General features: G+C 40.5%; 1 protein-coding gene across 2 annotated transcripts in view; it reads right to left on the reverse strand.

The window, feature by feature from the left end:
* Window positions 1–973: 973 nt before the first annotated feature.
* CLCN4 (chloride voltage-gated channel 4) overlaps window positions 974–14,618 on the reverse strand; it is a 28,420-nt gene continuing 14,775 nt past the window's right edge. For both annotated transcript variants that reach the window (XM_074144199.1, XM_074169163.1), the window contains 5 exons: window positions 13,659–14,204; window positions 11,218–11,404; window positions 8,340–8,738; window positions 2,588–2,804; window positions 974–1,064 (listed from right to left, as the gene is read on the reverse strand). In XM_074144199.1, coding sequence (XP_074000300.1) covers window positions 974–1,064; window positions 2,588–2,804; window positions 8,340–8,738; window positions 11,218–11,404; window positions 13,659–14,204 — 1,440 coding nt within the window. The remainder of the gene's footprint in view (window positions 1,065–2,587; window positions 2,805–8,339; window positions 8,739–11,217; window positions 11,405–13,658; window positions 14,205–14,618) is intronic.

Consider the following 14,618-nt stretch of genomic DNA (forward strand, 5'->3'; position numbering starts at 1 on the left):
AAGGAACTAAATGGAGAACCAGGAATCAATGCAGAACTTCATTAGGTCATGAAAAATGATGATGTACACAGGGAGAGACAGGTGAGGGTTTCAATCTCTTGTCCCTAACCTCTAGGAGAGCTGGATACCAGTCTCCCTTTAGTGCTTTTGAAAATTCCTCCATGAGCGTCTATGTTTTTTCCTGTTGTCACTATACCACATAATACTAAATATTACAGTACCTGTATGCAAAATTGCATAGAGAAATAATAAGTCCTTACAAATCAGTCACATTTCAACATTAATAAAGGGAAGCTGATTGACAGAAATGCTAAACTGCATAAAATTCAAAGGACTAAAGCAGGGAGCAGGGGACACTGTGTTTTGAAGTGAGTTGAAGTGTGTTCTTGCTCCTTTAACTCCAGTCCTGATTCACCTAACTTTTACAAAAATACATGAAAATGACAAAATTTTTCATTTTAAAATACAACAATATTTTCCCTCATGAAAATGGTATGATTCAGTAGCAAATAAATAGCCATGATTTCAATAACAAAAACAACTGAAGTTACTCAGACACACTCTCCAGTTTGGAACACAAATGTTTATATCTGGTAACAGCTTATACATAAAAAGTGTCTGTTAGTCTTCACACCTGCCTCATGAGTTACTGTGAATGTTGATGCATCCCACTGGTGCTCCTGGCTCTTTGTCTTTAAGCACCACATCACTTCCACCCACCAATGCTGTAATTGTGCTGTTGGGAATCTCATTAAGGAAACACAGCTTGATGTCTGCAGCTGCTCAGAGCTTCTAAACTGCCTTCCTCATTAAATAAGTGCCATCCTGCATCCACTCCCTCTGTCAGCGGCATATTGGGCCATTCCTCATACACACCACATTTTCTCTTTAAACAAAATGAAACACCGAATGTAGCCTTTGTGTTAATCTAGAAGGGATTCCTTTGGGCTTACTTTCCTCTTCCTTTACCAGTCTAGTTAAACATGATAGATTCAGGGTCCTGGTTTGCCATTTGAGCCATATGTCTTAATACATCCTTTTTAGTTATGATACCCAGCAGCCTCCTAGAGGAGAAAAGGAAAGGAAAGGTCAAGAATCATTTCATATATCATGTGGTTTTTTTCCCCTGGTCAGCTGCAGGGACATTTTGTGAGTGCTTCCGTATAACACTGTCCATCCCATCCATTCCTCAATTATTATCTTTCATAAAAAGCATTCTCACATCATGTATTTTTACGACTGCAGCCATGATCATTAAGTTAAATACATTGGGTTGTTATCTCTTTTTGTTGGGAACATGACTGAGTGAGGAGCTACAACTACTGACACTTTGTACAACAAAGTATAGAGTTTCCTTAGACTCAGGCTGCAGAGAACGAACAGCACAAAACCAAGGCACCAGCGCCCTGAGCTAACGCGTGGGATTCAGTAATATACAGACTAAGCTAAAACACAGACTTTCTGAAACTCTCACGTTCAGACAACATAATTCTTTCAACTTTAAGTGATAATTTATCATTTATATGATCCTAAATTAATTATATCCATCAGGAAAGATGAAGCCTATAAGATGTCTGGCCCTCAGAGTAAAAAATTTCCTAACCCTCAGTATTCAAGGGCTTTATTTCCAGTCCTTGAAGGCCACGAGACATTGAATTTTGAAAATATCTCATTGTTACAGTTTTTCCACCTTTCATTTCATGTAAGTGCTAAAGTTCAAGATCAAAATTTCCAAATCCAGGCATCTAAAAATCAGGATCTAAATCTGTGTCCTGATAGTGTTTATTATTTTCTTAATGCTGAGGACACTGCACTGATAGTAACAGCAGATATGCAATATTTTTGAATAACAAAAATTATTTTTGCATAAGACTGAACTTTAGTCTTCTGCATTTGAAAATGGTTTTGCTGTCCTGTTGTTCTTCTTGCTGCTATATTCTGGGATAAGCAACAATCTCAAAATAGCTCAGATCCCATTGGATTTATGGGATGTTATTTCTGGTGCACACCGTGCAGCTTTTTACTCTTCTAACTTTATGTTTGCCCACACTTCTTCAGCTGGTTTTTTGTGGACTTCTGTTCTATATGTCTTTCCATTTTCCATTAAAGAAAGCTGAACAGATTAATTTTCCTCCACTAACATCTTTATCACAGTCTTCACAAGCATCTAATCTAGCTGGATGTCTAGAAACAGGCCCATTCTTTGCAAACAATACTACCTGCCAGATCTGACTCTGTTGAAAACTGAACTATAGTGGGAGTCAGAACAGTTTATTTTGTATTTATCTTTACCTTATCTAAATGACAATACACTAAGGATTTGGTAGAACAGAATGAAACACTCGGCAAGGGCCGTTTTGGTTCTGTCTGACTTCTTTTGCTGCCCTGGAGAGAAACTGGGCACGCTTCCCTTATTCTTCCAATCACAAAATAGACAAATAAAAATATTCACTTGACTGTCTCAAAGGTGCTGATTAATTAGTTACTGTCTATATTTGTCTTTAAACAGGAAAAACAGTGGGTTTGTTAACGCTGAAGAAAAATCTCCTGAGGTTCTCTAAGCGTGCTTGACTCAGCATCTACTCACCCACTGCGAGTGACAAGACACTGCCGGAGTCCGAGTTTCCGGAAAATATCTACCACCGTCTCCATTGGCGTGTGATCAGTGACAGTGAAAGGGCTCAGGTTGAGAATACGCCGCAGCTTCAGTGGATGGGGACTGTTGGGTGGCAGTTCTGGGGGGTCTTCAGTGAAATACACAATGGAGTTGCTCACCACCCCATCCTGACGCTGTCTTGCATTCTCTGTACGATAGAAAGATCGAGGTAGATAGTGAGTTAGGCTTGATAACAAAACAAAACAAAATATCCTCCTTTGGAAAGCAAAGGCAGTAGTAGCTTTTTGTCTTTAATGTACTGAGGTCCCAGAAGTTGGGGTTACAGAGCAAATTTGAATTTCCTTGAGACATTGTTGCCTTGAAGCAAATGTAAGTGATAGCTTTACAAACACATACTTTTGCTTGGTTGGGATGCTTTTCTGAATAAATGTGCAGCTCATTGCCTTCACAAACATCCTTAATTCAACTTCTATCAAATTCAAATGATTATATGTCATTTCCTCCATTGTGAGAATCACAACAGAAACCTCTATTATATGGCTGAAGGAGTGGCATCAGCAGCCTGTGTTTGGTCCCAGCTGGCTTGGAGCAGAATGTTTGTTCCCAGACTTCTCACTGAAGTGAATGAATTTATGAACACCAAGCTGGGGGTAAGACAAATTCACATCCCAGGGATCTGGGGGAGGTGTAGACGTTGTTCTAGACCAGCACACCTCTCTGGTGTGCAGGGTGAATTTTGTGGTTCTGCATTCAATGCCTTAAATAGAGTTTGCATATGCAGATTTTAAAAGGGTAGAAAAAAATAGTATCCTACTTAAAGGAAAATACATTTTATTGTTTGGTACGTTTTTCTCAACAGTACATATTAGACCACTTTCAAAATTTCAAAAGCTATCATCCATACTTTGATCAAACTATGAAGTGAACTTTACACTACATCTGGATTTACACAATCAGTATAAGCCTTTTACTTTGAAGTATGCTCCAAAAAGAATTCTTACCATTTAAGTGGTTTATTTTCATTGTAGTGTTTACCTCATTTCTACTCAACACTACAGGGCACAACCAACATATGAGATGGATTTCCAAATGATAGACAACTCTTTCCCCAGAATAAGCATATCATACTTGGCTCTGAGGGTTTAACCCTTTCTTCTTTTTTGTATAAATTCTTGGCAATGGCTGGAATGATTATCTTTGATTAATATAGGTTGCTTCTGTTCTTGAGAGGTACAGCGAATCAGACATACTCAAATGTATATATTCTTGGAGCTCCTTGCCATCAATCAAAGTGCAGAAACCTGCTCCTGTGACTTGTAATGTGTAGACAGTAATGGTTTCCAACGTGTTCCAGCTGCATTTTTCTCCCTTTAACGATAATTGTCTTGTAATATTTCTGGAACTGGAGCAGAGCTGGCTCAAACCTAATATCAGTACAGTACATGCTTTTCAACCTTCTCACCCCACATATTACAAGCCCTATTGCAATTTATAGGAATGACGCTAACTTTGTCTCATCTTGTTTTGACTCATACGTCTAATTTCAAGTGTGAACATGCCTGTATAGCTCTTTGATATATGACCTGCGGTAAGAGGTAACATTTATCAAACTGAAGGTAACTCCCACCCTTTGATAAAAACCCTTGACAGCTAAGTATTTCCTGCCCGAAACTGCACCCAAAGCAATAGGCCTAAGCATTTCAGTTACCACATTGCTGCTCCCAAGCCAGCAGTGACCCTGGGCAACAGCGATTAGCGAAAGCCATGATTTCACTCTTCAAAGTCAAACACCTCTCTAGAGAAATTTGAATGATATAGTACTATTGAGCAAATTCAGCAACATCAGAAAAATGGTGGACTTTGCATGCAGTCTCACTGGATGGGGGAGTTAGAGTAAAGGTAAAACAGAAGAACAGATCATTTTTGCAGTCAGTGGGTAAGAAAAGCAGATATAGCTTAACAGAAAGAGCAAAGCAAATGGATGACGATGTCTGGTTTTACAGATTAATCTACACAGAAAACCCTTGTCATACTTAGAGAGTGAATTAGTTCTCCCAAATGTGAAACGACCTTTCATATTCAGGAGTTCACAGTTCACAGCCTGTATTAACTATGCTGCTTTCTCGACTCCATACTGGGAAAAGTACATTATACAGGCCACCTGCCTTGTTTCCAAGACTCTGCCTTTTGTACGATGCCTCTGAAGCTGGTCAAATTTAAGAAGAGATTTACAGGGACAGATACTCCCCTTCGTAAGACTGTAAAGTAGGTGCCATCTGAAATGTAAACACCTATTCCCAGAGGGTGACTCTGCCCACCTGACCTGCGTGCCTGCTAAACAAAGACCAGTGGAAGGACAGAATCCTCCTGAAGGTGCTTCTGAGTGATCCAGAGTGTCATTGCCATTCACTCTGCAGAGACTGGATGAATTTTTAGAATATGCTTAGTGCTCCACTTAGTAAGAAAGAACATAGGTAGGCATAAATCACGCGGCAGAGAGCTGTGTGTAAACAGGTATTTGATGTGGGACTCAACAGCTATTGCCTTCATCCAAGTAGTGAGTTGTATGAGGGAATCTGAGTAATTCCCCAGCATATTCCCTGGGCCACCACACTGCTGATGCACAATTTATAGGGCCAGAGAAAGAAGCAGAGACTTCTTGGTTGAAAGCACGTCTCTGTGTAGTGCAACATGTTGTCATATAGAGGTATAAAACAATCCAAACTGAGGCAGAATTCTGCAGGGCACAATAGTGTGGTGAAAGAAGAGATACCGATGTGGACTTGACTCCACTTTTCAGAATACCTCATTCCCTGGCTAGAGTGCTGTGCAGATGGGGTTTATACTGCTCCCAGGTATAACTCTCCAATATCTCTGGATGCTGTCAGGCTGAGCAGGAAATAAGAACCTGAACAAGAGAATAAAAGATGCTTCACCACATGTGATGTTTAACTTTTGGCAAGTAATTTTATAGTTTGAAGAGACTTAGTGTATGGCTCCATGAAGACACTATGAAGCAGGCTGAGATGAAGGTTTGCAAGTCATTAGCTACTCTGTGGCAATGATGAGCAGTGACTTCTGCAATAAATGCAAAGCAACTTTGGCCTTCAGTGAAAGAGGACTAGCTATTAAAAAGTTGCTAGCATGGTACAAAACCAGTGTTTTGTCTGCCCTGTACTGGAACAATACACTGTCTTTTGGAAAAGTAAAACCAAATCCATATTTTAAATCACAAAGACACAAACCATACTGGAAAGATTAACCGTTTGTCACAGAGTCAGCAAAGAATGACATCAGGAGCTGTCATACTCAACCCAAGAGAAAAAGGCTCACTGAAGATCCCTAACAGCTGAGGATTTTAGGCAAACTTATCTATGAAGAGAAGTTTTTGACTTTAAATCTCAGTTCTGCCTCAGATCCTATGAAAGGTGCTCTTAATTAGAGCTGTTCAGGAAACAGTACTTTTTCCTCTGGAAAATGTGGATGTCAAAGAAACAGGTTTTGAACAGGAAAGCATTTTGATCTAAAATGTCTGCTGAGTTTATTTTTAACTGATTTCTTTGTTATGAGTGCATAGCTGGACATTTTCACACATGTCTTAGAAAGCCCATTCAGCTATGTTGCCATTTATGACCTGAATCAAAAGACTCAGCTCCTCAGAATTCTCTGACTTGCTTCAGACGGCATCTGATCTTTCTGCTTTTAAAAATTTTCCCACTGACATACCTTCCCGCAAAGGAGACGTAAAAGGCTATAAAGTTAGGATGGCAGAAAAACATTACAGCCATAACATGGTATAGACAGTGTAAAAGCCAGACACAAGGTAGGCTAAATACATCTAATTAAGGTTTTTTGCTTCTCAAAGGGGAATGCAGAAGACATTTGAAACTCATTAGCCAAAGCAGGATAAAATACAAACTATTTTATAAATGGTATCAGCTCTTGGCATTTACACATTTGGTGGAACTTCAGACACATATTTACTTTCCTAGCTTGGCCATACCAGGCATCTTTTGTTACTACCAAAGGAAGATTAGCCCTCTGAGAAAATCAATTGTTTGAAAAGGGTATTGCAGCTAGCACCCTTGCACTTCAACTTGGTGTCTTTAAAATCCTCTTATACTGAGATTGGTATACAGAAGATTATAACTTCATCGAGACTTTTTTTTGCTTGTGTTGAAGGAAGGATGAAGAAATAACCAGTGATAGCAGGCTTTTAATGAAAAAGTTAGATTCCCACACCCCTTGGAAGTTACATTAGAATTGTACAATTAGAGGAACTGTAGAACTGGCAGTTCTGCTTTCCTATGTTTTGAGAAATTAGTGACATAAGTAAATACAAAATGAATTCCGCTCATAAACTATTTTCTTTAATTGAAATGACAACTTACACCACAGAAGGGAAAAAATGAGAAATTAATTTCATCCCTGAAGAGAATTCCACACTATATTTTAAGGGGAGAAAACTGAGCTCTGTCATTTCTTTTCTTCTTCTGCATGTAGTATAGATGCAGTGTTGGTGACTTTCTGCTATGGGTTCAGAAGAGGAGAATCAGGTAACAGCTGAGTGTCCTTAAATAAATGAATATAAATTTTAGGTCTAATCACTTAGACAGGGTCTTTTTACATCGAGAAGACAAAAATAAATATGCATTAAAAAAACAAGTGCTTTAAAGAGCACTGTTATTTCAAATTTTATTTTAGCTTTATGAGAAGTGGGCAGGAAAGTGGCCCTCTAAAATAGCCCTGATTTTCCATCTATGGATTTTGTTTTCTGAAGAATAGGGGAGTTTCCATCTGAGACAACAGCTTTTTAAAGGTCCTGAAGTGGAGGAATGAAACAGGCCCATGCAGAGAGGAAAAGTTCCATGTCAAGATTTGGGTGTGCCAGACATTCCACTCCCCTGCAAAGTATAAGGCAATCATGCCCAGCCAGCCCCCTGCCTGCCCACCCAGCTGGCCCTCAGCACCATGGGACTGCCAGATTTGGGAGCAGACCATGGGATTGATTTGCCAGGATTGCAGACCTCCACAGCTCTGGATGCCCTGGGTACAGGGAAGGTGGGAACGCTTGCTTTCATCCTGTCTTTTCAATCCCCACGTAGCCAACAGGGCAACAAGAAAAGGACCTGATGGGTGAAAACCTGTAAAGACCTGGATCAGACTCTCAGGCAACCAGCCAGCTATCCACCAGATGCTTGGCAAAACTCAGTCATGTTTACCAAACAACATCTTCCACTGAAAAGCTTTCCACTCCTAGCACAAAACGCCTGCACGTGAGAAAAAAATGAGATAGTGCAACAGAAGGAAGCACAGGGGCTTGCATTTCATCACAGGGTGACACAGGTTGATGACTGCCCCAGCTGCTACCAGTGGCCCACGGATACTAGAGGAAGCTCAGCACTGCAGTGGCTTTTCATCTGGTTCTGGCAAAACTTCTGGCCATATGAGTCAGGTTTACCTCTGTTGTCTCTAGCAAAATTGTATTGTACTGTTGTGAGTGACAACAAAATTAAGCCCACAAAAGTTAAACCCACTGAAGTCTACCAGGTGGTATGTTGCAGTAGAAAAGCTTCCAGCTATAGGTCCTCGACCTATAAAAGCCAGACTTGGGGAAAATGTTAGGGTTTGTTCTCATTTATCCATTCTTCAAGGTGAATTACACTGGTAACATCCTACCCTATCAAAATCAAACATATGTACACCGACACTATCTACTCACTTATTGCAAGAATCAGCTCTCGTCTCTGTGCAAATCCAATAAGTCTCTCTGAGTCTTTTGAAACGACTACTGGGAAGCCATTGTAGTCAGTCTCCTTGATTAGTGTCTCGACATCCTCCACTGTCATGCTGTCCTGCGTCAGAACAGAGAGAGGAGCTTCACCACGCCTTGGTCTCATGACATCTGTTGCCAGGGTACGGTGGGTGAATTCATCCTTCACATCCAGAAACGGGTAGCCGTTCAGATGAATGTGAGCTTCATAGATCCCTTCTTTCCCAAAGGCGTCTGCCACCCACTTGCTTGTGACAGCTGCAGCCATAAGAGGTACGATGTACTCCAGGCCCCCAGTTAGCTCAAACATAATCACCACCAGAGAGACCGTCATTCGGGTAACACCACCTGCCAGCAAGGAAAGCAGTCAAGTTTCCTTCGGTGCTCTTTAAGTATACATACTAAGCAATTCATCTACATTTTTGTATCTTAGACTCAAAAAGGCATGAGATTATTTAAGATGAGTACTTTGCCCTTATACTTTGTGAAGTAGTTTTGGGCTTATTTCACTAAAGAAAGATTTTTCATCTGATGCAACTGTCATCAAAAAGATGGAGTGAACTTGCTCAAGTCAAAGATGCTAACGCTGAATAGCAAATAATGAATGCTAAAAGACAGCTGTCAAACCAGAAAGCATGCCCTCCCCCCCAAAAAAAAATCAGCTATACTGGATACTTGAGAAACTAAAACTGAATCCTGTCATCAGCCCTCTAAAATGACTCCACGAATCAACTAAGTACCGTGGCTGGGGCAGGTAGGAGCAGTGAGAGCTGGCTGTCACGTTGGTTTACCTGTCACATCCATGCTGAAGAGAAAGCTAGGCATTATTTTTGGGCATGCAATGGTTACAAAATCCTATATAAGGACAGTTTGAGGCCACTGCAAGAGCTACGTTACAGCTTAAACCATGGCTTTTGCTATCAGTATGACAGCTTGAACTGTATACAACTTGGTTCGAGGCCATCTAGGCATGCAGCTGTAGACAGGATTATAGCTGTATTTTTCAATCTAGTCTTTCTGTATTAATTTCATATGCAAGCTCTTCATTCCTTCAGTTTGCTTTAAAGGACAAAAATAATATAACTGCATACAAGTGTGTATGTATCACTGAATTATTAGGTAACATTTCTTTGCCTCCGTTCAAAAGGTAAAAGTAATAAATCTGCAATTTTTAGGCCTCAAAATAAAGCACCATTTAAGATGAGAGAAATCAGCAAACAGGTCATTAAAAGATGCTTTTAATCTAGCAGCATACTGGAATATTAAATTGTTGATTATTTAACACGATGATCCAGATATGACTTTCATCTGAGGAATGCCTTAATCTTCCAACTCTGAAAAGCTGGTACCAGAGCCAGGATCACTTAATATTTACTCTACATCTCTTACTCTAAGCAAGACAGGTCTTGGGCTTAAGAATGAGCAGTGATCATTCTGCTGTATGCCTCACCATACTATTAAAATCACTGCACCTTGATTTAGACCTTTTAAAAGAGGAAGTGATTGCTGGCTAGCAGACTGCTGACTAACTGGAATATCGTAGCAAAGATTTGTGTATAATTTCTTTTATGAGCATTAAGATCATTTATGGACAAGAGGAAGTGCTTCACTCTTTTTTGTCAGTAAGATTCATAGCAGCTATTTTAATGTGTCTACACTGCTGTAGGTGTTCACACCCAAAGGGGTGATATCCAGATTGCCTTTATAATCTCTGGAGAAAAAAAGGCACCTTTGAGGTCAAATTAATCTGCTCATTTGCCTGGTTTTAGATGTCTGTTGCCAGATGAGACTGATCTTTCCAGTATCTCATTTTTCTGTTTTGACTGTGAAGGGTACCAATACAGTGAGCTCAGATGTTGATGTCTACATTATATATATTAAATTTAGACAAGCAAATCCCACCCTTCCTTCCTCTATGACTGATAGCACAAATTATCTTATTTTTCTAGCAAAAGACTCTGAAACCGAACCTTTTCCAGCTCTTCCCTGGGTACATCCATTTAAAACCTTTCATTTCAAATCTACCTAATTGCATTCATCATGTGCTATACATCCCCACTATTATTTCCTCATCTAATGATGGTATCAGCGTCAATAACAAAAGGAGGTAGACCATTCAATTACAGAAGGGCAAATATATGGCAAGGCAAAAAAAATGTGTTCAGATGGTGTGCTTGTAACATTCCTGTTGCATCTATGACTAGAATTTTGATATGTGAGGTATTATTCAATGATCTTGCTTTAATAGTTAACAGATCATTCCTGTTATATCCAATAAATCCCATTGATTGAACATAACCAGATATTGGCCTATGGTCAAAATGAAAATCAAAAGACAGCTCCGTTGAGCAGAGTGTGACACACAGTCAAAATAAGACCCAGAAATTTTACCTCTGTGTAGCTTAAAATTTGGCAAGACGTAGGAAGTTTGTTCCCTGCACTGAGAGAGAGCACAGTCTAAACAAGGTAGTAGCTTTAGTCCAGCTACAATGAATTTCATTACATCAAAAGGGGGGAAAAATCAAGCAAAAGCTCCTTCTTGGAATCCTGTAGCCTAGCTTTAATTTTTTTCTTTCCTTTTATGTGCTTTTTGGTGGATTGCAAGGAGTGGGCATTGGTGACTGCAAGCCTCTCTTTTGTTGACTACCTGTCAGATCACTGGAGAGACCATTTGAGGCAGCTGCCCATGCTTTAGCCCACCACATCTATTATGTCCAGAAATGCCGGCATAGCACCCAACACAAACACAAAGCCCCCTTAAACAATTTGTAGGTCCCCACACATCAGTGTTATCCATGCACAAAGCAATGACCAGCAGATACTGTACCCAAGCAAGCTGCTGCTCCCACCATAGCATAAAGTCCTGGCGTGACGCAGTCTGCCCCAGGCCTGCACCAGTTCCTGAAGATGATCCAGTCATGATGGTGATATGCCAGCTGCTCTACTCCAATCCCAACCATCCTACCAGCCATGGCTCCAACAGCCATGCTGGGAATGAAAAGGCCTGAAGGGATCTTGAATAAAATAGAGAGACATGAGCACCTTGACAAAAATGACTAGTAATGAACTTATGGATCAAACAATTTATTATTAGCAGTAAGAGAATCCAGTTTCCTTACTAAACGCTAGCTCAGAAGGCCATAGCCTTATGGAAGCCTACAGTGATGTTGCCTGTGGTCTGAGATGGGTTTCTGCAATGACTGAGTTTGTGTGGCTACGTGCATATGAACAGCTTTATAAAATGTTCCTTTTTTTTTTTTTAAGTAATTTTGAATCCTACCTGCTGCATCGCAGTGAATTTGATAGATAAATGGTGTTTCTGAATAATAGCCTGCTTTTAAAGTCAAGATGCTCCTGGTTTTGCCTTTATTGCTTTCTCAGCAGGATGTCAGGAGCTGCTGATGGTTCTGTCATGGACTTGAGAATAAGCTTAACTGAAAATAACATCTTGATTTCACCCTCTATCACATGGAGTACTTTATAGTTTTATTACTACTCTTTCAGGCTAAATCAGACCAGATTTTAAATTAAATGTCAAATGCAGAATAAAAACTCAGAGAAAAGAGGCTGACTACTCAGACGTAGCTATTTCTTCATCTCAGTTTGCTATATATTTTCCAGGAAGCTCTATGAATCATTACCTTGTTGTCTGCTATACAGACAAGTCACAAATCATTCAAAAAAAGGTATTGAAATGAGAAAGAAAAAAAAAAATTAAAATTCACTTTGCCTTGCCTCTTAGATGTAAAGTACACCTGAAAGTTGGAGAAAAATTTCCTGGTGGAGAAGAAAACTCAGATCTGTGGTAATGACTTGCATGGACTTTTGTTGGGTCTAGAGAGGAAAGGCTGTTATATCTTTTTACTTCTGAAAATACACCTTGAGCTTCCTAGACAACTAAAGTAACAACCTCAACATGGCCCAGAGGCATTAGGGCTGATAACAGCAGTCACTATCTCCTCCACCATACAGTCTTAATTTTGCTGATACAGTTGGACTGAGTTTTTTAGATTTGGTGTGTAAAGCTATTTTGTCTGTTCTTTTACAGAATAGTTGAAACTGTCAATTGCCTCTAACAAATTTTAAAAACAGAACAAATAAAGAAACACACATTAAATAAAGAACCAAACTCAGAAGTCTTTAAACAAATGAACAAGCATAACAGCCATAGATCAGTTTCTGCAGTGATGGACATCTCATTTCAAGTCTTCCTCCAGAAATATTACACCTGCAACATCCAAGTGCTATTAAACTCCCACTTGTTCTCCCTGCTTAGGAAACCAGCAGGACTCAGGTCCTGAGCAACCTTCTACTGTTCAGTAGTTCTTGTCATCAGATGGAGAAAACACAAATGAAAAGCAAAACTCCAACAACTTGCTACTATATTTTAGGTAAAAGGCCCTCTGAAAAGATGGATCCTCAGTTCAAGCACAGTGTTTAAGAGAAAGATGAGATGCTTTAGCTTTGAGTGTGGTATAAAATATAGTGTATAACTCAGAAAACTTCCCATCGTCTGCTGCAATCAGATCCAGAACTAAATGCTCAGATAATGGGAGCTGTAGACAGACAGATATGTGTTTTATATGGGCGCCAGCAATCAGATACATAAAACTCACCACAAACAGCTTTGTATATGTTGAAAGCTTGGATAAATTGTTCTTGGACCTTTCATCACCCATTTATGGGGAGGAGGAGGAGTGGAAGGAAAAAGTTGCAAATCCAGAATAATCAAATCATACATCCGTCAGTCCTCCCACTCATTCCCTCTTTTTTCCAAACTACAGTGCTTAAAAAGAATCAAAAATAGAATTTTCTGCTTCTTTTATATTTTTATGAGGTTTTGAATATGTAAATCAGTAAATTTAAAGCTATTACTTCCCTGAGCATAGCTACCTTGAGACACATTAAGACGTTAATCCAACAAGACAAACAGCAATGTAAATAGTCCATATCCCTGAGAGAGCTGAAAGGCAGCTGCAGTGGGAATCATCTAGAATTTGCTTATTGGCAACAGTGGATTTAAATTCCCCCCCAGATTTCCTTTTTTTCACTTAATAAAACCGCAGATGACTAGAAGGTGGAAAAGCAAGGTCATCCCTCTGCTATGATGGGGGACTGCAGAGCAAGATGTCAGGTGACGGGTGAACCAGCAGGTATCTCAACCACACCTGCATGGGTGGATGTAGGTCAGAGGCACAGAAGCCCTGCCAGACAGACCACATCTGTGCTTTGTGCTCACAACAGCTTCTGCGCCTGTCCCCAATTTACCTTCATGCCAAAAGTGAATATCGTGATGACAATTTTAAACACCAAAGCCAAGGCGAGCTGCCACATGGCGGTGTAGACTCCAGGGCCAGCAGGTCTGTCAGGAATGTCATCCACCGGCCGGGTCATGTTTGGATCATTGATATAGTCGCAGAGCTGCGAGGACTCCAGGGCACCGCAGTCATTGAAGAGCTCAGAGATCAGTTCGCTGGTGCTCCTCCGAGTGTAGGGGTTGGGGTAGGCAATGATGGCAGTGATAGCTGTTATCACTATGACCTCCAGGACTGGGTATTTCCCAAGTCTAGTGGTTTTTCGCCTCCTGCACCAGGCAATGTTGCATCGGATAAAGAGGGTCCCCCAGAGACCACCGAAGACGCCGAGCAGGATGAAGGGGAAGAGCTCGGCCATATACCAGGGGGTGTGGTACTCCACGTAGAACAGGACCAGCCGGCTGTTTCCAAAGGGATTGATGGACCTCAGTGTGAAGGCAGCCACCAGAGCAGCAAAAAATGATCTCCAGAGGGTTTTTAGAGGAAAGTAGTAGCTGACCTAAAAGCAAGCAGAGACTGTAAACACTTCACTGAGTGTGAGAGAAGGTGTTTGCTTTAATTATTCACTGGAGCACTGTGCAGAGTAAGCCATCGCTGTGTGTTTCATCTGTGACTGCACGTCTGGCTTGCCTGGGAATACCAGTCCTTGCCACAGCCAGAACGTGTTCAGAAAGATATCAGAGAAAGCATTTTCAGATTTCAGATAGGGAGCAGCAACCAGTGAAAAAATATATAATTCTAAATCCGAAGTTGCTGGCTAGAGACGGTAAGACGGGTGCTCAGCAGCTTGGCTCATGCAGCAGAAAGCCGAAAGCTGGAAACAGTTCAGCACAGTGATCCATTTCCAGATTAAATAATTTGATTTATTTCCAGAAAGCCAGTGCTCTTCTTCAACTCAAATTATGCTAAAATA

This window comes from Numenius arquata, chromosome 1 (genome assembly GCF_964106895.1).
Source record: "Numenius arquata chromosome 1, bNumArq3.hap1.1, whole genome shotgun sequence".
Lineage (NCBI taxonomy): Eukaryota > Metazoa > Chordata > Aves > Charadriiformes > Scolopacidae > Numenius > Numenius arquata.